Source organism: Calypte anna, chromosome 15 (assembly GCF_003957555.1).
Source record: "Calypte anna isolate BGI_N300 chromosome 15, bCalAnn1_v1.p, whole genome shotgun sequence".
Lineage (NCBI taxonomy): Eukaryota > Metazoa > Chordata > Aves > Apodiformes > Trochilidae > Calypte > Calypte anna.
The window spans coordinates 5,433,103-5,460,199 of NC_044261.1; the positions used below are offsets into that span (position 1 = coordinate 5,433,103).

General features: G+C 46.7%; 3 protein-coding genes across 4 annotated transcripts in view; 2 read left to right on the forward strand and 1 right to left on the reverse strand.

The window, feature by feature from the left end:
• Positions 1–6: 6 nt before the first annotated feature.
• On the forward strand, positions 7–4,718 carry SDF2L1 (stromal cell derived factor 2 like 1). Its single transcript, XM_008502732.2, has 3 exons — positions 7–236; positions 1,265–1,461; positions 3,386–4,718. Exons 1-3 carry the CDS (start codon positions 62–64, stop codon positions 3,662–3,664), a joined length of 651 nt encoding a protein of 216 aa, XP_008500954.2. The 5' UTR covers positions 7–61; the 3' UTR covers positions 3,665–4,718.
• The window catches only part of TOP3B (DNA topoisomerase III beta), an 84,475-nt gene continuing 58,789 nt past the window's right edge, over positions 1,412–27,097 (forward strand). The window contains exon 1 of one of the 2 annotated variants that reach the window (XM_030460510.1): positions 1,412–1,461. The gene's annotated coding sequence lies outside the window, so the exon portion shown is untranslated. Of the gene's footprint in view, positions 1,462–14,197; positions 14,219–27,097 lie in introns of those variants that run through there. The other variant, XM_030460511.1, reaches the window with a different exon arrangement.
• On the reverse strand, positions 15,199–22,166 carry LOC115599224 (translation initiation factor IF-2-like). The gene is made up of 4 exons (XM_030460695.1): positions 22,127–22,166; positions 20,256–20,584; positions 16,097–16,312; positions 15,199–15,357 (listed from the first exon to the last, which is right to left on the reverse strand). Exons 1-4 carry the CDS (start codon positions 22,164–22,166, stop codon positions 15,211–15,213), a joined length of 732 nt encoding a protein of 243 aa, XP_030316555.1. The 3' UTR covers positions 15,199–15,210.

Below are 27,097 nucleotides of genomic sequence, written 5' to 3' on the forward strand. Positions count from 1 at the left end.
ATTGGGGAGGTGCGGAAGCGGGCTCCGCTGAGGGCGGCCGTGCGGGCCGGGCTGCGGCGCGATGCGGGGCGGCCGCAGCCTCTTCCCGCTCCCGTTACTGCTCCTGGGGCTGCTGTGGGGGCTGTGTCATGGCAGGGAACCGTCCCCGGGCGCCGTTACCTGCGGTTCGGTACTGAAACTTCTTAACACCCGCCACAGCGTGCGGCTCCACTCGCATGAGGTCAAGTACGGCTCCGGTGAGCAGGGCCGGGTCGGGTCGGGGGGGCCCCTCAAGGGGCCGAGGTCTGAGAAAGGGCGGGCAGGGAGCCGTGAGGGGGAGGCTGGAAAATGGGGGGAGCTGGGAAGTGTTCGGGGGACAGGCGGTGAGAGGGGCAGGAAGATGGCGGGAGGACAGGCAGTGAGGGGGGGCAGGGAAGTGGCTGTGAGGGGGACACGGGGGTGGGGGGCACAGGTGATGAGGGAAGCGAGGAATTGGCGGGATGGCAGGGAAATGGCGGGGGGGGCAGGCAGGGAGGGGGGGACAGGCAGTGAGGGGGGCAGGGAAGTGGCTGTGAGGGGGACACGGGGGTGGGGGGCACAGGTGATGAGGGAAGCGAGGAATTGGCGGGATGGCAGGGAAATGGCGGGGGGGCAGGCAGTGAGGGGGGGACAGGCAGTGAGGGGGGGCAGGGAAGGAGGAGGCCAGAGGTGTCCGAGTTTCATGTCCCTGGTGCAGAGGGAGCAGTGGGCTGGGGATGGGGCTGTGGGGTGCCCTGGAGACCTGGCAGCTTGGGAGAGAGGGAGAGGAGGATGATGAGGCCCGGGGTGTGGGAGATGTGTCAGCTGTGCTCCACATGGCCTGGAGTAGGGATGTGACATCCCTGAGGTGAGCACAGATCTGTGTCTGGGGCCTCGGTTGTACTTTCCCAGAATCTATTCTGGCGAGGTTGCTGATTTGTTTGGGTACACAAAGATCTTGTATTTTTGTGTTCTCAAAGTATTTTTGAGAAAGGAAGGATGGTGCAAATAGTATCCATCACTGATTAGATTTTCTTTTTGTGTGTTCATCATTAATTTTGTGAGTGTGCATCTCCTAACACAGGCTGTGTTTAACTTCTTCAGTTTGAAAGATTATTTGATACTTGCATTCCCATTGCAGCCAGTAAATGTGAGAATTAAACATCTCTTAAATGTGAAAACACTAAAGCAAATTTCTTTAGTTTTTTTCAGGAGTTTTTGAACTGGGTAAGTGGGTTAAGCTTGCTGTTTCATTCCATTCAAACAGGAAGTGGACAACAGTCAGTGACAGGAGTTGAAGCTTCTGATGATGCTAACAGTTACTGGCGGATTCGTGGGAAGAGTGATGGCAGTTGCCAGCGTGGAACACCAGTGAAATGTGGGCAAGCTATACGTCTCACCCATGTAAACACAGGAAAAAACTTACATACTCACCACTTCCCATCACCACTCTCCAATAACCAAGTAAGTTGATTTCAATTTTAAGTTTTTATATAAGTAGTGCATGCTATAGACAATATTCTCTCCAGTTTTTCATGGTTTTGAAGTATCAGGCTGCCAGGAATAATACGTCTGTGCATCTCAAGAATGAAATATATGCTTTTCTACATCTTGGAATAATGTGTTTCAGTTCTTGATGGTGATAAAATGTAATATGTATCAGTATTTCATATTGTTTTTCACAAAACTGCTTTTTTTAAAAATTTTTTGTGTTTCAACATTGCTACTGGGAAGATTGTTCCAAAATGTTAGCACTTCCATGGGGTAGGAGGCTGGGAACGTCCTTCAACATTGTGAAGATTGCTCTAAGAGCAAGGCAATGAGTCAGGTGTTCCAAGACTTATCCAGGTTCCTTGGTGATCCAATCTATTGGTCTCTGTCATCTTCTCTAGTTTAGTTCACTATTCTTTTTATCTGTCTTTCTTTCACAGGAAAAATGACTCTGCTCTCACAGTTGTACTTGTGTATTGTTTTATACATATTTAGAAGGCTGCAATTTCTAGCTGTAATTAGATCCCAGTATTGTCTTTGAACAAATGCTTCTCTGAGACTGAAAATCTCTCTTAAAATAAATAATGCAAACTACTTGGCAGTTTGTCATTAGTAGGCAATTTAGTCTTCCTGCAAGCTATGTAGATAGGTTGTAGATTCAAAGTTGGAAGACCTGGCTCTGTGAAAGAGGTTTGTCTTTTACCAGGACTAGAGTGGCTGAAACAATAAGGACCAGTTTTATGCAGGGTATTTAGATATCTGCTTATTGAAACAACAGAAGTGATTGGAAAACAGTATTTCAGGAGAATTGACTCTAGTGAATTTTACCAATTCTCATTTGTTGGTTTAGACAATTTATATATCATTGTCATTAATCATTCAGCAGCTGTCATTGTGTTTGTTATGTGTTCGTGCAGTATCTAAATGAAAGGGAAGTTTGTATGACCTCAAAGACTGACAACTGTGGCTTACGACATTATTGAAATAATTTTGTGGTTATGAGCACTCAAACTTTCATGTACTTAACAGAAGTTGGATTTTCTGTTAGTATGTTGTCTTTCACACTTTTTGGACTACATAATCTTGAGTTAACATGACTAAAATTTTAGGTAGCTAGTTTCAAACCATTGCAGTTGAATTTTCAAGTTGTTCATTGTGTCTCATTTTTAAGGATTAAAGGCTATTTTGCAGTTGGGAGCTCAGACTATGTGGTTTCTGCAGATACTTGGAATTATTTTTGGTGTATAATGACATCTAGTCTCTAACTTTTGTTTCAACAAGAATAAATCTGTTTTAATGTTTGGGGGTTTTTTTTTGTTTTGGATTTTAAATCAGAGCTATTCAACCATCTGCCTGAAGAAAGCGTGTAAACCAGAATAATTGTTGAACCAACTGTAAGCTTGGTATAATTAAGTAAAAAAGGAATATGATTACTTAGTCTGATAAATTGTTGGGATGTTATCATAAAAACACACTGAAAAACCCATTGTGTACTGGGAACTATGAAGATGGTAATACTTCAAAACTAAATGTCTGCAGTTACAAACCTTTTGCCTGGAGAAAATCTGCATCAGCATTAGTGTTGTGGTTTTTTATTTTTTCCTTGGTGATCTCTGCTCAGTTCCTCTCATTTCATTTGTAATTTATGTTTGGACTTGTTGGCACTTTCTCCTGGGATTACAGGTTGGAGTTTGTTGACACAGGGTGTTCAGATTGCAGCAGTAGGAAGTTACTGTTTCTGTGGTTGGTAACTGTTGACAAAGCAGTGCAGCAGCGCTTTTTTTCTTTCCTCTCCATCCTTGCCTTTGAACCCCGCTGACTTTGTGTTGGTATTTTTCTGTGTGCATGAGAGGTGTTTGCTTACGTTTTCACTTCAGGAAGTTTGTGTCTCTAACAGGAAGTAAGTGCCTTTGGTGATGATGGCGAAGGAGATGACCTGGATATCTGGCTCGTGCAGTGCAGTGGGACTTACTGGGAGCGGGAGGATGCGGTGCGCTTCAAGCACGTGGGAACTGAGGTGTTCCTGTCAATAACAGGGGAACAGTATGGCCATCCCATTAGAGGCCAACGAGAAGTTCATGGTATGCCTACTGCTAATCATCACAACTATTGGAAAGCAATGGAGGGAATCTTCATCAAACCCAGTATGGACCCTGCAAAACATGATGAGCTCTGAATTGACACAGAATCTGAAATGCTTCAGCTTACTCCAATGTTTGGAGATGTTTGTCTTTGGTCTCTTGTAAGTCCTGCCTTGCCTAAGTGACTGACTTTATTACTGAAGGGCATTAGTTCATTCTAGGAATGCAGCACTTCTGTGGGGAACTTCTGCCAGGTTCAGCCATTGAAATTTATTTGGCAGTATCCTCTCTGAATTTTCAGTCTTGATTGGTGAAACTAGGTGATACATCTGTTAGTTCTCACTGTGATTTGTTTTGCTTGTTACTTTTTCTCCAATTCAAAGGAAATGGAAAAATGGAAGTAATACATTTCTATAGTCCCAAGTACAGTAAGACTTTGTATTTTGTAATTGCTTTCAGTTACAATGAAATATTTGGAAACTGATTTCTAGTTCGTAGTGATAGAAAGTTATTGATGAGGAGGTGGAGTAAGTCTAGAAAGGGAAAAATAGTTGTCAAATGTGGTGGCTTTTGAATTGCTTGAATTCAGCCCTTTGACTTTCCAGAAAAAAAAAAATGTTGTCCATTTGAAAATCGTTTCCAGTGTCTTTCATGAGTTTCATTATGCTCGGTATTGGAGGAGTTGAAAATATTGCACATGTTGGAATAAGATGACAAAGTTTTAATTTATGCACTTTCTCCAGGAAGTTCAGGTTTTCTGGTAATGATGACACTTCTAACTGTCAAATGGTAAGACTGCTCTGCTCTATGAACTTGTGCAGAAAGCTACTGTTAATCAGTATTAGAATTTTATAAAATTCTGTGTGTTGCAAAGGAACAGTTGAATTTGATTTATGTTTTACTTGCATTGTCACTCTGCAGAACCAGTATGAGAACCCAGGTGAATAAGTAGGGGGGCACTTACTCATATGAGGGGGTTTTTATGTGTGAACACAGAAGAAGAGAAAAGAAGAATTTTAGACAATGGTTTGCTCCTGAATTTTTGACAGAGTGGTAGGCTCTGGAGTGCTAGCAAGGAATCTTCATTGAACAAGTTATTAATTTCTGTGTTCCTCTCCCACTGTGAAGAGAATAAAACTTATTCCTGAATGTGTTTGTTGCTGGAAAGTGGTGCTTAGTCAACAGTATTTCTACTGTTGTAGAAACTGCTAGTTTTTTTTAATCTTCCATCTCCTCTGCCTCATTTCTCCAGCACTGAAGCACTGACTGTCAGTGTAGATACACCTTTGTAGATGCTCTTTGGTTGGGTTCCCTGCTGGCAGCTGTGAAACTGATTAAGAGCCTTGGAGAGGTTTGTGTATGCAGGATGCTGTTGTGTTGCCTGTCCCTCTTTTCTAACCTTGGGTTCTCATCTGTGCTGTTTTGATTTTGCAGCTCTCTCTTCGAACACAACTTCTGTAATCCAGCTCTGGGCTACCATTCAAATACCTTTAATAATTAATTGTTTCCTGTAATGGCTGTTTCATCAGCTGCCTTTCAGGAACCCCTGTGTTTAGGCTTACAATATTGGAGCAATAAATATTTTGTACTTTCTCCCCTCCTCTCACCAATGTTCTAAGCATCTCAGTGCTCCTGTGTTTATAAATACTTAATCAGTACCTTCAGTATTTCTACCTAATAATTTATTTTCACTCCATGCAAAAAAAAATGGAATACTAATTTCTTCCCTTAATCAAACTTGCAATAATTTAATTGGTGTGTGTGAATTGAGAGGTTGTAAACCAACTCCTCTGAGAACAGTACTGCCATACTGTGTGTATGAGACAAGGAGGGAATTTGAACTGCACCTTGAAGGCAGACTCAAGCAGTTGCAGAGCTAAATCCTTCTTTCTCTAAATTGCAGCAAATTAAAGTTATTATGAAAACCTTTTACTATATTTGGTTTTGTACTAATTCTAAATTAGCATGAAGTTCACTCCTAGGAAAAGCTCTGATACTGATTCAGCTGCTGTTTTGTGAGGGATTCAGCTGTCTTCAATCCTTTGGGGAAATGGTGTCCTGCTTCATTAGGGTTACAAGTGTTAAATGCTGTATGATATCTCAAGGGTACCAAACCCTCATGAAATGCATTACAAATCAATCAATGTGTGTGAGCTATAAAGCTAGCTAATTATTTCCTGTGTGCCTTTAAAACTAATGTGCAGGTGCTGCCTTTGTGTGGATGGTGGACTGTGGAGGTTGGACTCAGAGCTAAAGCTCTTTGCTTGATCTTTATGATGGTCATTAATTTATTCACCTAAGCCTCGTTTTCTGGAAGTACTGATTAGTAGCAGAGGTGGGTGCTGTGTTGAAAATAGAACTATCTGGGGTGAATCTACTGTAACTCGAGTCACAACTGAACACAAAACAGGTACCCGTTGTTGATGTTCTGGTGATGCTTCCTTGGCCCCGTCTCCGCCTGTCCGGCTCCTGCAGGCTGAAGTGTCGGGCTGACCGCAAACGCTTTTCCACTTCTCCTTGGGTTTGCAGGTGTCACACAGAGAAACGAAGGTTTGTTCTCCGCTCGGTGAAATACAGATGACTCCTCGCCCTGCCCAGGAAATAGTCCTTATAGTATTGACACTTGGGTACGCCGACGGGATCAGGGCCGTCCTGGGGGAAAAAGGGACGGACGCGCCTTTCCCCTCGCCCCTATTTTATAGCCCGAAACGTTGCCGAGTCGGGAGCGGGTTCCGGAGCTGCGGGAGGGCAGGAGCAGTGCGGGGCCCGGAGCCGGGGCGGTGCCGCCGCTAGTGAGCGCTGCTCCTCCGCCCGCTGACCAAGAGCTGCCGGTTCGGTGTCCCTGGGCTTGGGATTCGGGCGCTTTTAGCAGCCCAGCAACGCTTCAGCAGCGTAGCTGTGATCGCCTACAAATTCATGCTTTTCTGAGGGGAAACAAAGAACATCCGTTTCCCCTGCGTTACATTTCTGAGGCGGTCGACTGCTGTAAGTGCTCCTGCGCGGCCGTGTCGCGTTGAGCGCGCTCTGCCAGTTCCCGTAGTGCTCGGTTATTTGAAAGGGAAGTTTAGAACACATAGCGTAGGCTATAAAGCGACGCTTTAGGCGTTTCTGTTCACAATCTTTCCATAGGATCGATAAAATGCGGCCAAAGCTGAAGTCTGTTTGCTTACGGTAGACATTCAAGGCAATTACCTGTATCATGAAATGAAATACTAGTTTCCGCTCGGTGGGGGAGAGGAAAGACTGAAAAGGGTGATTAAACAGGGATCTTTTTCCTCCCGTCGTCTACAACAACCCCTTTGCATTTTGCGAGATTTCGGAAGCAAAAGCTAAAACCAAACTATCTTTTCCTTGGCAAGGTAAGATACATTTCACAATCAATGATAATACATGAACACATCTTGTCTCCAATGTAACTCACCCGTCTCTCTTTGGCTCTTCCCTGGACCACTTCCTCTGGAGCGGATCTTGTGCCATCCGCCTTGGATTCCCTTCGGCATTAGGATGAAAGCCGAGCTGCCGCCTCTTGCCGAATCACTATCGGTTCGCAAGACGCTGGAATGCTGCTCCCCCCGGCTTCTCCCCCAACCCTGCTAGGTTGCAGCTCCGTCTGGCTGTGTGGGTCGCCAACGTTGAACCCCGACAGCTGTCCCCGGTGGGACCGTGGCCTGGCGGTCCAGCTTTCCCCCCCCCCCCCCCTTCCCTCCCATGTTATTGGCGAGGGCTTCAGTTCTTTGCCAAACGGACGTAGATTTTTCTGCAAATCAACACAGCAAGGCAGCTGTGGTTCGTCAGCATCATCCGCCTGCCTATATTCCTCATGTCGATCAGAAACGATGACGATGCTCCTGAGTAGGAGCCTTCAGCGATCCTGGGTACCGGCATTTGCCAGCCAGGCACTGCTAAGGGCAGGAGGCTTCCTCCTAAATCCGCTTTGCCGTAGCCTAAACCGTCCTCACGCCGCACTCGGCTCTCTCCACTCGTCCCTCCCCATCCCTCTCCTCTTCCTTGGTTCCTGCCTGTTCCGCCGGGCACAATCGTCTCTCTAATCAGCCTCGCCTGCTGCAGCGGGGCGGGAGAGGGAGGGGGGGGCTGGAAGGGAGGTTCCCCCCCGTGTGCGTAGCCCTGAGCTGCGTGTGCGGCGCTGCTCTCAGCCGGCTGGTCCTTTACTGGTTCCTTCGCTGCCTCCTTCCGACTTCCTCTGGCCAAGTGGAAGTTTAAAGCCTAGTAGCTCATAGCCCGAAATGCTACAAACAGAATCGTTGGGCTGGGGAATGACAGCGGTGCGGTGCCGACAGAACACAGCACGGCGTCTATACCTGCCCGGGAGAGGGAGCTGGGGGTTACACGGGCACTCCCGGATGCTCCGAGCGCTCATTCCACACCTAGGGTGTCCGCAGTGTTTCAAGGGGGTTGGTGTAGGGCTTGTGAGAGGGTTGCAAGCACTGTGCGGCTGCTGACACGCCTTTAGTGCACCTCCAGCAGTTCCCATTCTACTAGAAAGTGATGTAGTTCGGTAACCGGTTTTGACGGGCATGCGGAGTGTGGCGAGATCAAATAATTGTATAGACACTTGTCTACTCCACTTGTATCTTCCCCGCTTGTTCAAAATGAGGAAGCTCTTGATAGGTGTCAGCAACATCCTACTCTGAGTTTGTGTTGTGTGTGCTTGTGACTCCGCCGCCAAAGAGAGCATTAGACCTGTGCGGCTAAAACAAATTGTGCGAGGCTTCTGCTGAAGTTGCACCTAAGTCCACCATTTTCTTTCTCTTTTGCAAATACTGTATTTTTTGAACGCATTACCTGTACTCTGCCTTCGCTGGGTGCGGGTGTGAAGACGATTACTGTCAAGGTGGAGGCAATTTTGTATAAAGCTGTGCAGCAAAACACGGTTAATGAGCTGCACTTTCCCAGCAACACAAACCCACGGTAGTGGGGGTGGCTCTCAGTAGAGTTTAGAGACTTCAGTCTCCAGGGCAAAATAGCTTAGAATGTTACGGATTTTTGTAACTCCCTGTTTTTCCTCATGAGATAGGAGGCTGTCTAAGGCGGGTGCTTAACCGAACCTTGCTTATTAGTCTCAGCATCCTCGGCACTCCCTGGTCTCGACTCTGGGGGTAAAAGTGCTTCGTTGCCATGCCTCAGGCAAGCTAGAGCCGGCGCGCTGGAGGACGGGAGTTACAGTGCTCGGCAAGGTGGTGGTGATGGTGGGAGAAGTATGACCGTATCGGCTAGAATAGAGGGATTTACTCCTTGGGGTACGCATTCTTAGCTGGGTTAGTAAAACTTTCTTCCTGCATACCCAAAAAGGAAGAGGTAATTGTGATTTTTGGAAGTGGTAGCTGGATTAGGAGGGGCACCCTCCTCTTGCAGAGCTCTCTTGAGTAGTGAAGAAAAACCTCGAGAACCCTCCCGAGTTCCACAGTGCAGCTTTTATGGCTGCGGCACCCGAAAGCCCTGCCGGGGAGCCAGCCTGAGCTGGATGTTTCCCCGCAGCAATGAGGGGTGGTGGCTCGTGTTCTGTGCGGATGGGAAACTTGGGAGGGGAATCCCGAATGTGGAAAATACCAGAACAAACTGTCAGTGATGGAGAACAACGGTTTCCCAGCCTGGCGCTCTGCAGCGGGGCAAGGACACGGACCTGGAGGGGGTCGGACAGGCTGTCGGGGGGACTGCGTGGGACAGGGCGCACGCCTGGCGGGGACAGGCAATGGCAGCTGGCCGGGGGAAGGTAGCTTAGCATCCTCAACCCTTCCCTGCCCGCCGGGGCAGTCCCTGTTCTGTCTGCCCTGACTGGGACCACGCCGCGGAGCACCGGCAACGGGGGCTTCTGCCGGCTGCGTGCTACGTACGGCTCCGGGCTCGCCGGGAAAGGATGCTAGCGTGCACGGGGCGGAGCTTGGAAGGCTGGTGCCAAGTGGGACAGTACATTAAAAGGTGCTTTTGAAGGGCAAAAAATAAAGCAGAACGGCTCCTCTCTTTCCAAGATGCTTTCTGAACTCTTCTTCGTAGGAAAATTGTCCAGTCTAGATATTCTTGCCAGAAAAACACCTTGACACTAGATTGTATTTTCTTGTATTTGGTGCCTATAGAAACCGAAGGAAAATTATTATCTGTTGTTCACTCTGAGACGCTATGGTTCATATTCAAATAATGGCTTAATACTTAACCTAAAAAAAAAAAAAATAAATGAAGTGTTAGCTAAAACTGAGGGATCTTGTGGTAGGAATAGGTGGAGCTATGTGTAAGGTACTGGACTGGGGCTGATGACCAGCGCCCAGTTCATAACTGCAAAACCGAGTGATCTCAAGCAATGTCTCCTTACATCTTCGTCTCCCTTGGAAGACAAGATTATAGGTTTTCTTTGCTTTGCCTGTGAGCGTTGCACTGGGACACAAGGCTGGTGTCGGGCAAGCCGACAGAAGGCTGAGTGACCTACCCCGGGCAGTCCAGATGAGCCCCTGCCCACTCCAGTGTCCTTCCTCCGCAGGAAGGACAGATCAACCGCTACCTCTCTCCTGTGGGCCTGCTCCCAGCAGGTTCAAATGGCGACGGCCACCCTGTCCCTCGAAGGGGGCAGTTCCTGCGTGGCCCAGGGATGACCGGGTGCAGCGGGGAGCCGGAGGGAGCCTGGATGCCCCGCCGGGATCCAGCCTCCGCTCTGTGGCAACTTTCGCCCGTGCTTAGCACTACGGGGTGACAGGGGTCCCCCACTCCCCGCACCCCTTCTTCCCCCGCTGATCTCCGCCTCCAGGACCGACCGTCTGCGGGTGGGAGACCCGGCACGCCCGCTCCTTTGCGGGAAGTTCAGCGGGGGGGACGCCGCTCACCTCCGAACCCCACGGGGTGCCAGGGCAAGGGCTCTCCCGACGGCACTGTCGGAGCAGCAGCGAGTTCCGTCCAGGCTCGTTTCTCGGGGCATTTATGTGCATGAGTGGGTTTAGATTTTAATAGAAAAGAGTCAGGGAAGGATGCGCTTTGCTTTCAGAGTTGGTTTAGGCAGAAATAGTCAGAAACGTGGAAATGTATAGCCTAAGTAATACTTACTGAGACCTCCCGTTGCGTGCCTCCTTTCCCCCGCCCCGTTTATTTTATTGTATGCCCCCGGGTGAATACAAATCTTTCGAGGCGCCTATGGCGAGAAGTGGCTTTAGTCCATGTCCTCTGTGCACCGCTCTGAGCCTCCCCTCCTCGTCTCTGCCAGTGGACATGATTTTTCGTGTAAGCCTCCCACGGAGGGAAGGCGGTGATGTCGAGTATACCTTCCCCGACGGAAGGATCCCTCTGGTGTCCCTCTGTCTCTGCGAGGAAAACTGCTCTGGCTTGGACGCCTTCCCTTTGAACAAGGCGGCGGGGCTGGTTGTCAGCGTGGTCCTTTCAAGAGCCACGAGCCAGAGACCCTCCGAAATCCCTCTGCAATGCGTTTGCGGGGGTCGGTCTCGCTCGGTAGCCTGCGGTGTCCTGTCCCTTGTCGAGCACCGGCCACGGTCCCCCGGCACTCCGAGCCTTTCTGTGTGCCGGCGGTAAGCGCGGCTCAGCGCTGCCTGTCCCGCCCGCTCGGATGCTCGCCTTGCCGTCGGGCACAGGGAGCGGAGCGGAGCCTCCCACCCCACATCCCGCCAGCGGAGTTCCCCCTCGCAGCTCTGTTCCCGAAGTGAGGGGGCAGGCTGTTGGCTTTCACCCACCTGCGAAGCTTTTTCCCGCTGTAGTGCCAGGGGTTTAAAGAAGATCCCTTACCCTACTGGCTCCCTGATAAAAGGTACAATTGGAAAACAGTTCGGCTTCACTTTTCCCGATTTAAATATTATCCTGATTCCCTCCATCCCTATTTAAATTATGTCTGCTTTTTTGTGTCTTTGTGACATGATATCGAGGGGGGGGATGGCGGTTGTTGGCTTGTATCTGTGCGGTTTTTTTTTTCTTGTAAACACCTTTCAATCTCTGAGTAAAGAGGGAACGAAAAGTCAACAGAAGAGCACCAAAACTCCCCTTTAACTTGCTCTAAAATCCCTCAGTAAGTAATTTGGTGTTTGGGGGTGGCCGGTGGAGCATCCTTGGCGTTGTTGTGCTTGGTGTTTGTAACAGCTTGCATGTGAAGGTGGCCTCTGTACTTCTCCTAGAATGTCGAAAGATCCTCTTTTCCTTCAGATAGGAAAGCCTTACTTTTTCTGCTTCTCTTGTTTGAATTTTTCAAGATAGTTTAGAGGTTTGCAAAAAGTGTAGCCACTATAAAAGAAAAACTAAGTAGCATAATTTTTCTGCTGGTGAGGTGTATAAAAACAGACTGGTGTCACCCTAACCTTGTTCTGAAATACGATGGGGATTCAGAGTGGAGAAACACTTCTAGAAACACTTCTAGTGCTAGGAGGTGGTGGGTTTTGTACTCAATGTAACTCCCTATTGATTTGAATAGGGTAAACTGGTCACAAAGATATAGTGCCTTATGGCAAAGGTGTTGCTTCTTAGCAGATCAGTGTTTGAGGGAGGCAGGGTCTGTCATTTGTTGTAGTAATAGCAGAGTGACTTTTAAAGATATTTGACTTACTACACCCATGCAAAATGGTATACTTAAGTTTGCACTGTGTGCCACAGCTTATTGTCACCTGATTACTCTGTGTCTAAGGAGGTTTACAAGACAAGGGTTTACCCACCTCCCAGATGAATGAGTAAACAGAATTTTTACTGACTTGGTGTTTGATGCTGAGCCCAGGCAGTGTACTGAGCTCTGTGCAGTGACACGAAGACTATTTTAGTTTGCCCCCAGGAACTTCCATTCTCAATTAGCTCCCCACCCGGTGTTCTGCTAGCTCCTTATGGCAGAGATCTCTGCCTGCAAAGCCTCTGGTGACAACACACTAAAGACAAGAGCATAGATTTAAATCACTGATGCTTTGAGACTCTTCTTCCCATCTGTTCACTTCTGAGCAGAGGGATGGATCTTTTGCAAGGATGCAGAGCTGCTAGATCCAGGCCTTGCCTGGGGAAACTTGCTGTTCCCAGGAAGGGTTTAGCTGGAGTCTCAGAAGTTGTGTACAGATTGCAATAGGCTTCAGCTGACAAGCTGGGTGGATACTGCCTTTGTCAAGCTTCCAGTGGAGCAGTTTGGCCACCTGCTACTCCGTTGGGATAGGAACAGGATACTTACTGGAAGGCTTATGAAGAAGGGAATATACTTTCAGGTACCCCACATGAATGGGGTTCTCCAGAGGAGTTAACAGTGAATATTATTTTCCTAATCAATTTCCAACTAGGAATAGATTTTTTTTTTTTTTTTTTTTTTTTTTTTTTTTTTTTTTTTTGTGCCTCACCCTCTTTCTTACATTTAGTTTGTCATAATTGCCTGAACTTATGCTGTCTTCAGTCTGTGCTGAGATCAATCCTGCATACTGGATGTGGAGCAGTGGCAGGATATGGCCCTAAAAACCAACAGCTTGTGCTTCCTGCTGGGAAGTGGCTGTCCATGGCAGCCCTTTAGAGGCAGTGTACACCCTCCACTGAAGAGGAGTGAGTGCTGTGCTGACCAGCAAGCCTAGGAAAAAAAAATTCTACTTTGTCTGGGGTTTCAGTAAATATGCTGTGAGCTACCTTGTGGTATTAGGTCTAATCATAAGAGTTTTTCCCTCAAAGCTGTGGCTGGCTTTATGTTGATCACTTTAAAACAAATCTCACAGATATGTTTAGTAGAAGAGTGTAAAATCCCAAGCTTCACATGGTATTATGTAACCAATACAGTATTTAAGTGCCCCCTGTGTAAACTAACTGAAAAGCCTGCTGTTTGCCTTCTTTGCCTCTGTTGTGTACTGGTCAACTGAAGCTGTGAGTTCTGTTTGCTGTTCAGATTACTATTTTAAAAGGAAAGATCCATAAGATCATGTTATCCAGAAAGACTTAAACCCCACTCACTGGTCTTTGAGAGGGCCCTGGGGCTGAGTGAGAACCCTCTCGTGGGCTGCCCAGGGGTGTGGATTGCCAAGGGAGCTTGTGCCATTTGAAAGTGCACACACATCAAGGATACTGGCCTGCAGAATGCACTTTGTCCCTTTATTTTGGCATGTGTGGTGAAGCCGTTTTTGGTGGCCTATGCAACCTCAGCCTGAGGGTTCAGCTGAGCTCAGCAAAGATGATGTGTTAGTATAGGGTCAAGGAGAGATGGTGGGAGCTAGTGGGCCAATGGGAATAAGTACCCACTGTTATACCTAGAGCTGATATCAGGTGGAAATGAGGTGGATTTCCTTTAGCTTTGAACCAAGAGGAGTTTGTAGGCTTTCCCACTAATTTACTGTTATCGATCTGCCATCAGCTCCTTGCCCAGTTAAATCCTTTATTCAAGGTGCTGGATTTTAGAAGCACAGTGGTTTCCCATTATTGTTATAATCTTTTGCCAAAGAGAGATTCGCCCTTCTCAGTAATGCACCAAAGTGGAAGTAATCGCTCTTTTTTCTTCTTGCATTTGTCCTTTCCTGTTTCATTCACCGATTGAAAAATGGCTAAAGAGCAGCCTGCATTTCACCTCCCCTTTTCCCTGATTGACTCAGCAGCTCCTGGGACAGAGAGAGGAAAGGGGCCTCGAGGTCACAACCTTCACAATCTTCAAAGCCCCTGCCGCTTCCAGCAGCTGTCACAGCTCTCACTGACCATATCCCCAGAAGGTCAGCAAAAAAATAAACACTGGGGCCCGACAGGTCCCCTTCTCATGCAAACTGGCCATTTCCCTCCCCAGCTCCCATTCCATGCATAGCTTACACGTAGGAGACCCCCTTGGATTTGCACAGAGCTATGCAAGAGCAAAATGCCACAGAAAATAAAAGCAGAAGGGCTTCCTGGGCAGGCAGGGTGGGAAAAAGAAAAGCAGCTTCCTGAGCTCTCCATGCCCACCCACAGGCTGCTGCAGCCATTTTGTGTGCGCAAAGCCTGAAGGTGAAGCTGGGGAGGGGGCTGACTTCCCTGAGAAGGAGACTGCAAGGAAAGATTCAGCTCTTGCGTTTGCTCCTACATGGGAGAGACGGAAGAAAGCGAGAATCCAAAAGAAATAGGAAATGAAACATAGGCTGCAAATGCCTTTTCACCAGGATTACATTGCCTCCCTCTCCTACAGCCAGCCCGCTTTCTGCACTCACCTTCCTCTGCAAAAAGTCATGATGAAGCAGAAACAGTACCAGGGAGAAGCACAGGTTCAAAAGGGCAGAGTGGAAAGGTCCTTTGCTAAAGGAAATACCCCTCTCCAGCCCTCTTTTGGAGAAGTATCCATTTCACCATGGCCACTAATAATCAAAGGGCTATTTCCTGGCCTTCCCAGCTCAGCTCCCAAATGTAGTGTTGTTCTCATCTCCATTATAGCAAACCCTTCCCCTCCTGCCCTGCACGCTCGCTTCCCTGCCCACACTCCCCCATTGCTGGACCCACACTAGGGCATGCCTCGAGCCCGTTTTTCAGGCTCCACAGGGAAGGGTGACTCTCATTCTCCTATTTGCATTTCCAGCCTCTTCCCACAGAGACCGCAGGGGTGATCTGTTGGACAAAAACCCGTCGAGGGGATTTTTATCAGCGTGCGGCTGCTGGGGAGGCGGGAGGGGCTGGTGATCTGCAAGAAAACCCACCGGGAAGGAAAGGCAGGGACAGGGGACGTGGGTAGCACTTTTATTTATTTGGCGTTGGCCGGGTACAGCGGAGGGGGCGTCCCGGCGTCCCGCCCCAGGCTCCGCGACCGGCCAGGGGGAGCGGGGCCGGGGGCAGGGCCGTGCGTGGAACCGCTCACCTGGCCCGGTCCCGGCGCGCTCACTCTTCGCCGCTGCGTGTTTAAACAAAGAAAGTTGCACAATCAAAGCCACCCCAACCCATTAAGGTGGCTCTCGGGGGGCGGCGGGACGTTCCGTCCCCGCACGCTGTCACACCGGCTCGTCCCCGGCTCTCGCCGCTCCCCGGCGCACTGACGCCCTTTCATTATTGCACTGCTCGCTGCGACCGTGACAGTAGTGCAACAGGGAAAGAGGGGCAGCTCGCCCGGTGGTCCCAGCGCTGGCCCAGAAGCCGCGGCCGCCCCTCAGCCTCCAGCCCGGCCGCCGGGGCACAGAGGGAGAGCTGGGGGGGAGGGAGGGGGCAGTTCCTCTCTTTGTCCCCGAGCTGGCCGCGTTTCCCCGGAATGATGCTTGGAGAGGGGGTTAAATCGAGGGCAACGGCAGGGTCAGCCGTACAACGGGAGAGGCAGCGGGCACGGCCCCGTTGCAGTGCTCCGGGCCCTCGCCTGGCTGCCGCGGGGAAAAGCGCCGCATCGGCTCCGCGCTGCCCGGGGACCGGCTCGGAAAGCCCCGCGGCAGCGGCTGCTCCGCCGCGCCCTGATCCGGCCCCCAGTCCCCTCCCACCATCCCTTTCCCTGGGCCCCTGAGGTCCCGAAAGGGACCGCGGGGACCACCTGAAATGGAAGGCAAGGCCACCCACTCGGCCATCCCGGCTGCTGTCAGCCCCCAGCTGATCCCTCACAAAGCGGAGAGCGGATTTAACACCCTTATTCCTGCTCTGTTCCCACGTACCTCAGTGATGAGCTCTCGGGAAGGGCCGGCGGCAGTTCCCGGCCCCGCTGAAGCAGCCCCCGGCCGCACGGCTCGGCCCTGTGCAGAGCCCGGAGCTGTAGCCGGCGGGCCGCGCTTGCCAGGCAGGGGCACCAGCTTTGTTTCGAGAAGGTTATTAGGATTAGAGCCTCGGCCTCTTTGTGCGATGCTCGGCTTCGCACCGCACTGGTTTTGGGGCTGGGATAAGGCATAGAAGCAGCAAGTGTGGATATGTTATCTCCTCCCATCCCTTGGTGGGTGTTTACATCATTATGTAAAATAGGCACCCTCCAAACGTCTCTTCAAACTATTTTAAAATGGAGCCATGATGGGTTTCTCGGGTTTCAATCACTGCTTGTTCATTTTAAACACGAGGCCGTTTTGAATCCCGTGTGATAGTATCAAAAATATGCCCATTACTCACAACCTGAGTCACCACAATAGCACGACTATTTGTCACAAATAATATCTCTGTGCAATTACTTGCCTATCTAGCAATGCTCGGCATTTCACAACTTTTCCCTTAACTCGATGGGCACATAGGATTATTTTTTCCTGCTGTGGTTTTCTTCTCTCCATGAAGAATAACCCTCAAAAGAAAAGACCCTATAAGCAATATTGCACTACTACCCTGATCACAAAAGCAGAGGCAATATCGATAGGGTCTCATCCTTAAGGTTAGGAAGCTGGATAATATGTCTTGCAGCAGGTGACTGTAGGGAGCTTCATTCCATGCCTGCAAATGGGGAAGGGGTAAAAAGTTAGAAAGCAGTGCACTGCCCTATGGATCATAGCACAGTGTCCTCCAGGAGGGTGGGGATGCAGGAATGCTGTAAACCTCTGACCCCATAGAATCTGTGCATGGGTACTACCCCATTCTCCCAGGATTTAGGGGTGGATTTTATTCAGGTTTCTGTACCTCTTTACCCCGTTCTCACATTTTCCTTCAGTGTGAATTTCTCTCCTTATCAATAACTTTAGGCAATGAGCTGCATAGCTGTTTGAGACTAGGCAGTGCTATTTATTTGATTAACTGACAGTTGTATTTTGAACCTCTTAGTAACAGGCATCAAGTGCTCAAAGAACTTCCTTTCTGGGGCCATCCTACTTGGAGAGCCCAGTGTTTTAAAATATCCCTCCCTGCACTGGAAATCACAGGATTAAGTACACACCAAATATTAGAAAGCAAAACAGGATCTCTAGGGCTGGCTTTCCAGGACTGACTTCACATTAATGCGCATAGATTAAACAGTGTTGGGAAATGCACAAGTGTTTTGCTCTAGCTAATTTTGTTTGGCTTTTTCTTCTCTTGCCCCTCCACACCTTTTCTGTCCTAGGCTGCAATATACATTCTTCAAGTGCAGCTGGTTTAGTGTGGAACACACCAACAGCCACAGAAATTATTCCCAGGGAGGGGCCAAGACACCTCCAGCTTTAGGGCTGCTTTGCCAGCTAGACTCTTTCTTTGCAGTCTGGCTCCCAGTTAACCTGTCCCAGTGCATTTGTTGTGTAGGAACTCTTCCGAGTCAAGCTTAAGGCAACTTTGTTCCCAGGCCATCCCAAACCAGGTCATGATTTTGACATTTTAAGCTTCTCTTTCCTCAGCCTGCTTTCCAGTGGATTAAATAGGACTGTAATGGAGAGACAATCCCCTAATTCATGGATTCCTGGATAATTTATGCATGCCACATTGATCTGGTCTTTGCCATTAGAGATCCCTGGCTTTTGGCATTCTGGTGTGAGGCAGCCCTGCATCCCCTTTGATGTTGCCTGACTTGCACAAAGCAGCAGAAAACCAAGGAGTGCCAAGGAAAAGGGGGAAGCTCCATTAATTGTTTGTTTTCTAATGGACTGATAAACAAAATCTCCTATCTGCCCCAACTCCTCCCTCTCCCCATCCTTTGTGATGCTTGTTGGAAGCAATCAGGGATCTTTTTTTCCACATTATTTATTTGTATTAACCTTTGCTCACACTAATTAAAAGGCCATGTTCACTGAGACTGGTGTAAGCAGCTCAGAATGAGTTTTATCAAACTTCTGTATTCTCACTACCTTGGCAAAACCTCAGGTTTAATCCTGCCACTCAGCTTCTCAACAATCCCTGCAACCCAGACATCCAGTTGGACTGAGAACATAAAAAACTAATGCAACTAGGCTCAAGCCTTACCTTTCCATCTATTCCCGTCCAGTCTTTATTTTGTTTATTGTTTACCTTGTCTTTTCCACTCTTCAGTCTCGATGTTATCTCAAGCAAGACTTACACTTAACATACAATTTAATTTCTCCAAGGGTGCAAGGGAGAAACCCACTGGCAAGTTTACAGTGGAAACATACAATCTGCATGTCAAGTGACAGTACTAATAAGTAGCAAGGGGAGAACAATTTGACAATTTCCACACAACTTAAGAATTTCAGTAGCAGCAGAAGCTACTACTGGCAGGAGAGGGTAAGGGATGTAATCAGAAACCTCAGCCACAAGTTAAGTTCCAAGCAAAGCCAGTCTCATCTTTGTTTCTAGATCAGTGCTGAGAGTCTAGATGTGTCTCAAAAATTTTCTTATCTCTAAGTGGTGTATTGGCACACTATGCTCCATGCCTTCCTTTTTTCTTTTTTTTAAATACATATATATATATAAGAAAAATGAGAACTGAATCAATCTCCAACAACATTCCCCGAGTTGGCAAACAGTATGCAAAGCCTGTGTTGCTCTATGTCCTATAGCAGGGAGACTCTGGAATGTATATGGGGGTTATTTTAAAATAAACGTTTAAACACGAGATTATGAAATGCATGCTATTTATACACCAGAAGGCTCAGCATCTCTAGATATGTTTAGAAACCTCTCTTGTCTTTAATCACAGTTATAGAAACTAAATTGAAATGTCACCCTGTCTAGTATGGAAATAACATTTTATATGTTGCTCAATAATGGAAGCTTTTTTTTTTTTTTTTTTCCCCTCTTGGCAGTATGTGTGTGAGAATCTCTTCCTGCAGTGGAGTATTGCTATATGTTTAAGACCCCCTTTTCTGATGTTAGCAGACGAATCAACTGAAGTGTCCTTATAATGAATCTTTGTGATAAATAAAGTAGTGAACTGACTCTCTGAAGCCCAGAGGCCTCTGCTCCTTGTGAGATCAGACCTGGTTCAGTTTAGGGAGCCATTTCCTTTTCCCTTTGTTGCTGTTTGTTTGTTTCTCTTGTGGTTAAAGGTGCTACTTAGGGCAAGCTTTTGTCTTTTTTTTTTTTTTTTTTTTTAATTTTCATCTCAGTTGCAACCTCACAAAGCATAGCAGGGCAACAAAGCTTCAGCCCAGCCTTGTTTCCCTGGTCACAGCCATTTCGCTAGCCCGAGGAAAGGAGACCATTATAAAGCCATCTTGCAATTAAATACATTATATAGTCTACGATACATTTTCTGCAGGACAACTGAGACTATTGCAAAGCTAAGAGCGAACAGTTTGGAAATAGCTATAGTCTGAGAGCTGATTCAGAGTTTTCCATCCTCTTTAATAATTTTATCATTATTTTAAAACTGGGAAGTGTTGCCTTTCTAATTCTCTCCCTCTTTTTTTAAGAGAGAGAGAAAATTCTTAGCATTCCAGTCTTGGCTCCTTAAGTCTATCTAGCAAGTCTGTACAAATCCATCCAGAGAAAAAGGGGATTCTTACTTCCATGCAAGAGTCAACCTGTCCAGGTGTGAGACTCCAGAGAGTAAGGGTTGATAATCCTCTATGAAAGCACCACCTTTCCGAACACACACCACCCACCGAGCTTGGGGATTCTGTCACTCGAAGCCACTTATCAATACCTTCCCCTTCTCCTGAAATCAGGAGTGATTACACTCCAGAACATCCTGCCATTTGATTCTTGCTTATAATATTTAGTTTGTGGGTTTCAATAACCCTTTTCTCAGCAGCAACATTTCCTCGGCTGGCAGAAGCCAGATCTGCGTCAGTGAGCTCCATTAAAAGGAATGACAGAGCTCCTTAAACAGCCTAGACTTTGTAACCCCACAATACGGCTTTTCTGTATGGTGTTTACCAGCGCTCTGCTGTCTGATGGAAAAAAAAAAAAAAAAAAAAAAAAAAAAAAGACTTGTGGTACTAAACGCGGGAGCAAAATATGGCTAAATCCGATCACCTTGGAAGTGCGGATCCCGCTTCTGGCCCTGCATGTACAGCCTGGCGAGTAAAAGGTCTTGTAGTTGGCTTGGCTGGAGAAGAAGCACGTGTGGGGCTGATCTTGGGGTCCCTCAAGTAACTTCTTCCCTATAGCAGGGACAGGCTCCCCACAACTGCCCCCAACCTGCCCACCCCGGGCCCGCAGGGGCTGGGGGGCAGCCGGGCCAGGGGCACGGCCAGAGGGGAAGCGGCACCTCCTGCCCCCTCCGGCCGCCTCCCTTCCCAAACCACCCAGGAGCGGCGAGAGCAGGAGCGACCTTAACACAGATCCAGCACTCAATGCAATGACTCAAAAAGTCCCCCTGAAAAAAAAAAAAAAAAAAAAAATCCCTCTGAAAACTTAAACCATCTGATTTCACTTTCCGCTCCAATTGGTTGTGTAGCGAGGGCGCAGGTCTGGCCTCCTCTACCACACTAATACCCTGTGTGTGCTGCCTCCACAGAGGAGGGGTTCTTTTAACAAGTTTATGCAACAACAGGATGGAGGCTCTGCCGGAGCCCTTCCCCCCGCAGCCCGACCTGATTCCCCGCATTCCTCCCGCGCCCTCCCCCTCCGACCCAACTGGAGACAAACTCTGGCATCTCCACACACATGCAAATGGTTTCCCTTGCACAAATACAGACTCCTGAAGGGGCCTTTGCTTCCGAATCCCCCCTCCCTTTTTTTTTCTTTTTTCTTTTTTTTTTTTTTTTTTTTTTTTTTCCTTCTAGTGCATTTTTCCCCCTCACTGTTACATTCCTCAGCCAGGCAGGGTTAAAAAAAAAGAAGAGTAGGGAGGGTTTGGAATGTGTAACCTCCATCCCAGGCCCAAATCTGCAGGGAACCCTGTCCTTGCCCCCTGCACCCTTAGGGCTTTGCCTTCCAGAGTGCTGGTGCTCGGTGAAGGGTCTTCTGTGGGCTCCATTCACCCCAGCTGGAGCCAGGAGGCTTCAGGAGGTGTCCCCACACCCCTCGTGAATGAGATCTGATCCTTACAGTCCTTGACACCCCACAGGCCTTTCCCTGTATCACCTGCCTTAAATCCCCCGCACACCCAGGAGAGGTTTTCAAGTGTAGCAACCATATTATTTTTAAAGCCATAACTTTATAGAGGATAACAAGCATGCAGCTATTCCCTCCGCAATTTCTCCACCTCCAGACAAGGCAGGCTCACACATCTGAGAGGCCATCTTACAACCTGGCATCAGACCCACCAAGGCTTTCACTGGCACTTATTTCCACACTCTGAAGAGCTCCACAAGCACATGCACACAGAGAAAAGTGCTGCTCTGATCCAAAGTGGCTTCCAGCTCCTTGCTGGTCCACTCTTCTTCCCATCCTCCTTGGCCAGAAGCAGCAAAGGGCCCCTTGTACTTCCACTCTGGCTGCTCTTGTGATCCTATTGATGGCAGGCGGGGAAGACACCCCCCCGGCAGAGCCCTTACACGTTTCACTCTCTCCTACTTCTTAATTAATCAAAAATCAGAAGGACGGGAAAGTGCCAAAGCTAAGCAGGCCTCCCTGTTCCTTAACCCACATAAAAATGGCAACCGTGCTACAATGCTGAGAGATGGATGAAAAGAAAAGCTCTAGAGAAGGGGAGCCATGCCGGCTCAGGTTACCTCCTGTGAGGCCTGTGAGCTGCACTGCATCCCCCCAGCACCCTGCCTTCCGAGCAGACATGGAGGCTCAGCCTTCTCTGGGTGTGAAAGGGAGACAGGTTTCTGCACCTCAACAGAAACAGAGGGACTTAAAAGGTGTCTTTTGTTTGCTCCCTGGTTCATTGAAGAACTGGAGTGCTTGACTGAGGATTCGGCAACCCTTCTTCCCTCTAAAAATGGGACACACACATCCCCTCAGGATGTGGTCCTCCATTTTCTGCCTCCCCATGGTTCGCTCACTAGCACACCCCGGCCTGGCTTGGGATGTGCAGTGAAATCTGAAAACGCTCCTTTACCTAGATTTGATTTCCAATATGACTGCTCTCCCCACCCCCACCCTTTGCTCCCAAGGTAACAGCTCAAGGCTTCAGAAAAAAAAAAAAAAAAAAAGGGAGGAAGGTCCCATCCCCCATCCCTCCAAACCCCTTTCTTAGCAGCTGCAAGCGAAAATACCACATCTGCCTCCAACTATACAGCGAGTGACAGTCACCAACATATTGTTATTTAAAGATCAATTCCGAATGCAATATTCCTGTTCCTAGGCCTTACATCATCCTTGTGTCTCTCAGATTTGCTCCACGTTGCTGTTGGGAAGTACAGGGCAAGATTGCCTTTCAAAACCTATTGATTACTATTTAGGTACCTTCTACTCTTTTTTCTTTCTTTCTTTTTTCTTAATTAAAATGAAGGTATTAATATTGCTTTAATTTTAACAGTAATTCCTCTAAAAGTTAGATACAATAGAACTTGAAAAATACATCAGTAGGAAGCAAGAATTAAATTGCCTGTGAATACATGTATATATAATAAAGTCTCTGTATTCTATACATAACAATAACATCCTTAGGTCCATAAAACTCTAATTTTCAAAGCAGTACTGAGAAAAAAATTCAAACCTGGTCATGATATTTTAAAATATGCTCAGTTTGAGGTAGTGGTTGCTCTAAAGGAGGACAAGAGGGCTTTAAAATGTGAATAGGCCAGCTTTTTATTTTACAACTTGGACACACAAACCCACGCTAGTGGCAGAAAGGGCAATCCATTTTGTACACTGAAGCAGTCAAAACGGGGAACAAAACCCAAGGAATTTCCATACACAACACTCAATCTAAACACAAAACAAACAAACAAACACAGGGGTAGGGATTTTTTTTTTTTAAGGCAATTTCTTCATGATCTCGAGATTTTAACGCTTGCTTGAGCCCTTGCAGTAGGTGGGGGGGGAGAGGGGGAGGGAATCAGAGTAGGGGGCTGGTTCCCTCCTAAAATGCATTAAATAACTAGAGAATCCCATCATGTCAGGGGCTGGGTGTGCAACAGTAACTGATCATAAAGGATGTATTAGGACTGGAACCAAATGCTTTGACAATATTATTGCACTGCTTTATTTGTGCAGACAGTAGTGCAACATTGTCAGAGCCAGCGATACCAGCAGCCACTGTCACGTTCTGCACAGCTGTCCCTGCATCCTTTTGTAAGGGACTGTTACATTACAGTGTTAACCACAATAACGTTTTTATGTTTAGCCCCAATAAAACTCTGTGTGACAAAGTTTATTTGCGATCATAATTAGACAAGGTTAAAAAAAAAAAAAAGCAAAAAACAAAATAAAAAACCAAAAACACCAAAACCAAAACAAACACAACAAAAAGTTAGTTGAAAAAAAAAAAAAAAGACAGGGAGAAAAAGAGAGAGCAAGAAAGAGTAAGACCACTGTTAGTATGGCTTGTTAAACAAACCAAGTCTTTTGCTACATGCCCAATGTAACTAGGCACGGTACATTAGGAAGGTTTTTTACAATAAAATATTTTGCTGCATTAGTGGAGAATAAAAGAACAAGGGAGATAATTGAGCATCCCCAAACGTACTTGTTTCCATAAAAACCAAACTTGGTCAGTCAATGAATCTAAACTACACAATTTAAATCAATAACATAAAGTGCTAGCCCTTTCCTGTGCCTTCAGAAGTTTTCTTAATTGTGCTGTGTATTCTGTGGTGTGTGTGTTTAAGAGAGGTACAAAATGGTATACAAATACAGTGCTTTGGTTTGCTGTGGAAATGTTACAGAATTATGAGCCATGGGAACAAAAATACCTAGTGTCTGTGCTTCAATCTTGCCCATCTCTGTGTGTCACCACTCAAAAAAATCACAGTATAAACACCACAGATTCTTAGAAACAAATCAACATTAAATCCCTATAGGCATTCATAGGGACTATCTTAAATGTATAGGGGGAAGTTTCTGTAAGGGGAAAACTAGACAGAAATAACTATAAAATTTCATTGTAGATATTGTATGGAAGCGTGTAGAAATCATGATTTACTCAAAAGTTATTGGTAAACAGAGCAGGTAATGTGATTCCTTAAATGCTCCCAGAAATGTTTGGGGCTTATGTTTTAAATAGGATGTGTTGAAATTATTCCAGCCCATTTCCATAGAAAGACATATAAAAAGATATAACCCAGAATCTCTCTCCTTATTTAAAACCACTCCCACATGTATAAAACCTTATTTCACACACGTGCATAAATACACTGGAGGAGGCATCTATTTTAGGGTTGTTTGCCCACTCTGAAGAGGGTGGGCTGCTAAAGGGGGTCATGTTTCTGCCAGCCAATGCCCTTTTAATATTGCACTGCTCATCATAATTGCCAGTAGTACAACAGAAAAAGGGCTCTGGACAACAGCATACTTCAGAGACTTTCCAAATAAATGATAAATCAGTTAGAAACTTCTCCAAGTGATGGCCTTCTGTGCATGATTTACTCTAAAAGAGATTTGTTACATTCAAAAAAAAGGAGTGTCTTCAACAACCACATTGACTCAGTGACATCCTTTAAAATTAGATTTTAGTATTTCACAACTGCATCTTGAGTTAACTTCAGCAAAAATTTAGATAAGCTTCTTTTGGGGACATTTTTTTTTTCCTTCCCCTTCTTAATGGTAACTGTATTGCATTAGAGTATGTGAAATCAAAGCCCAGAATTGAGATTGTCCTCCTTGCATTTCAGCACCCTGGTATTTTACAACAGTAGGTGTAATGAATTAGATTAAACTTTATGATAAAGACACACTGGAGGAGAAGTTCATATCCTTTCTATTGCTTTCATCTAAATCATCTGCTAAAATATTTGGTGTTTATTACATACATGCTTGCCAGTAGCTTGAATTATTTTTATTTATTTTTAAGTGCTAAGGAAATCTTGTTATTTTACACATGCCATCTAAGCAAGTATTCAAAACAACTGCCATTCAGGAGTGAGAGACCTTTAAAAATAATCTACTTGCATCATGAAAACATTACTGTTGTAATTTTTTCCTTTTTCAAGAATATATGGGTAGTAAGGAGAAAACATCAGTTAATCATTACAAATCAGACATTCCAAATAATTTTAGTAATAAGTAACATTTAAAGTCAACTTGTTAGTCTTTAGGTTCCATACTGTTTACCATCTGTTTCTTTAAACTATTTCAAACTTAAACCTGGAAAATTTAACTACTTATTAATTAAGAATCAGTCGAGACATGATACAATACTTTGATTTCAGACTTCAAAAATGCAAAGAAATTCTATGCAAAGAAATTCAAGCTTGAAAACAACTTTACATAAAATGCATAGACAATTAAGAATCGTAGCAAATGCTAAAATGAATTAAACTGATTCAAGTCTGGGGGAGTTTGGGCTGAATACAAAAATACACTAAATGAATTCTAGCTGTCAAATTTTCAGAGCAGTATTAACAAAAAGCCAATTGATTTGGGAATGCCCCAACCCAATTAGAACCTTAAACTGTATCATTCTTATTTTCTGATTTAATAATTTTTCCTCCTCTTTTTTGTACAATAATTTATCCCTAATCCAGTACCAGAAACCTAGGCTAGTTTGGAAATGTTTTAAAAGAAAGAAAAAAAAAAAAAAAAAGAAAAAACCAACCAAAAAAAAAAACAACAAAAAACAAACAAACAAAAAAAAAAAAAACCGAGAGAGAGAGAGAGAAGGAAGTAAAGAAAAAAAGAAAACTAGAAGAACGATGGTGCTTTTAACTTTAGGAAGCTTTTTTTTTTTTTTTTAATTCCAGAGCTCCAGGTTTGTGTTCGAGGGTACGAGGTTTCCTCACACAACTCAAAGACCACACACTGGAGGGAAACGGAGCGGAATTGGGGCAAAGTGCAAGAATGCCAAAGAAACACTTTGGGCTGCGCACCCTGGTTTATTGCAAAAACTCTGGACTATTTAAGCAAAGCATTAGTTTTACGAGATTTAAATATTAAGCCAATATAAATACTAGCCGGAGATAGCATGTGACTTATTGCCTCGCTCTTTGTGGGGGTTTTAAGCAACAAAAAAGAGAGGGGTACTGGGACAGGATCTCCAGGCAAAAAAAAAAAAAAAAAAAAAAAAAAATTCTACACGGTACCTAGAGAGACAGGAGGTTTTCTACATTTAGAAGGGGGAATCGTATTTTCCAAGGGGAGATGTGTGGCACAATGCGAGCGGGCAGCGCACTCAGACCCTCCCGTGAAACACAATCCTCGGCGCGGGCTGGGGTTGGGGAGGGAGCGGGCTCGGCTTTGGCGAACAGGATTTGATTCGTGGGATCCCACTCAATTTCTCGGAAGTATTTGCATAGGTGAAATGTTTGAGAGAGGATGGGAAAAAAAAAACCCAATAATAAATGAGCTCACCACTATCTAGAGATTTTCAGCCAAGTCTGCCAGCCACCGTCTCTCCCAACACTTCTCCAGCACTTCGCGCACGGGCACTGCGCACCCGCACCCGTCCCCGCGTCTCCCCGCCGTTCGGGCTGACACCGGCATCTCTCCGCCACTCGCAACTTTTATTCCCAGCCCCGCTGCCGTCCCAGACGGCTGCGGCCGCCGCCTCCTTCCAACACCGCGTATCGATCGCACTCCAGAAAGCAAAACCGACCCGCCAGAACTTCACTGGGGAAACCGCTACAGTTCGGAAAGGGGAGGAAGGCTGCGGCTCCCGCACCCGCCCGCTCCGCAGGGAAACCTCTCCGGGAAGAGCCCGGCCGGCAGCGCGGGGAGCTCCGCACGGGGTGGGGGTGGGGGCGAGGAGGATCGCCGGCAGCCGCCCCCCTACCCCCCTCCCTCCCTCCCTCCTTCATCCCCCCCTTACCCGCCCCCTCTCCGGG

What these genes read in the sequence shown, in the direction of transcription:
- LOC115599224 (XM_030460695.1), bottom strand. Translation starts at nt 22,166, where the DNA reads ATGGGGAGGCAGAAAATGGAGGACCACATCCTGAGGGGAT. An exon ending in GGACCACATCCTGAGGGGAT is followed by an intron (nt 20,585 to 22,126) that starts GTGTGTGTCCCA and finishes GGACTTTTTGAG; the next exon opens with TCATTGCATTGAGTGCTGGA. An exon ending in CCCGAGAGCTCATCACTGAG is followed by an intron (nt 15,358 to 16,096) that starts GTACGTGGGAAC and finishes TTAAACACGCAG; the next exon opens with CGGCGAAGAGTGAGCGCGCC.
- SDF2L1 (XM_008502732.2), top strand. Translation starts at nt 62, where the DNA reads ATGCGGGGCGGCCGCAGCCTCTTCCCGCTCCCGTTACTGCTCCTGGGG. An exon ending in TGAGGTCAAGTACGGCTCCG is followed by an intron (nt 237 to 1,264) that starts GTGAGCAGGGCC and finishes CCATTCAAACAG; the next exon opens with GAAGTGGACAACAGTCAGTG. An exon ending in CACCACTCTCCAATAACCAA is followed by an intron (nt 1,462 to 3,385) that starts GTAAGTTGATTT and finishes TGTCTCTAACAG; the next exon opens with GAAGTAAGTGCCTTTGGTGA.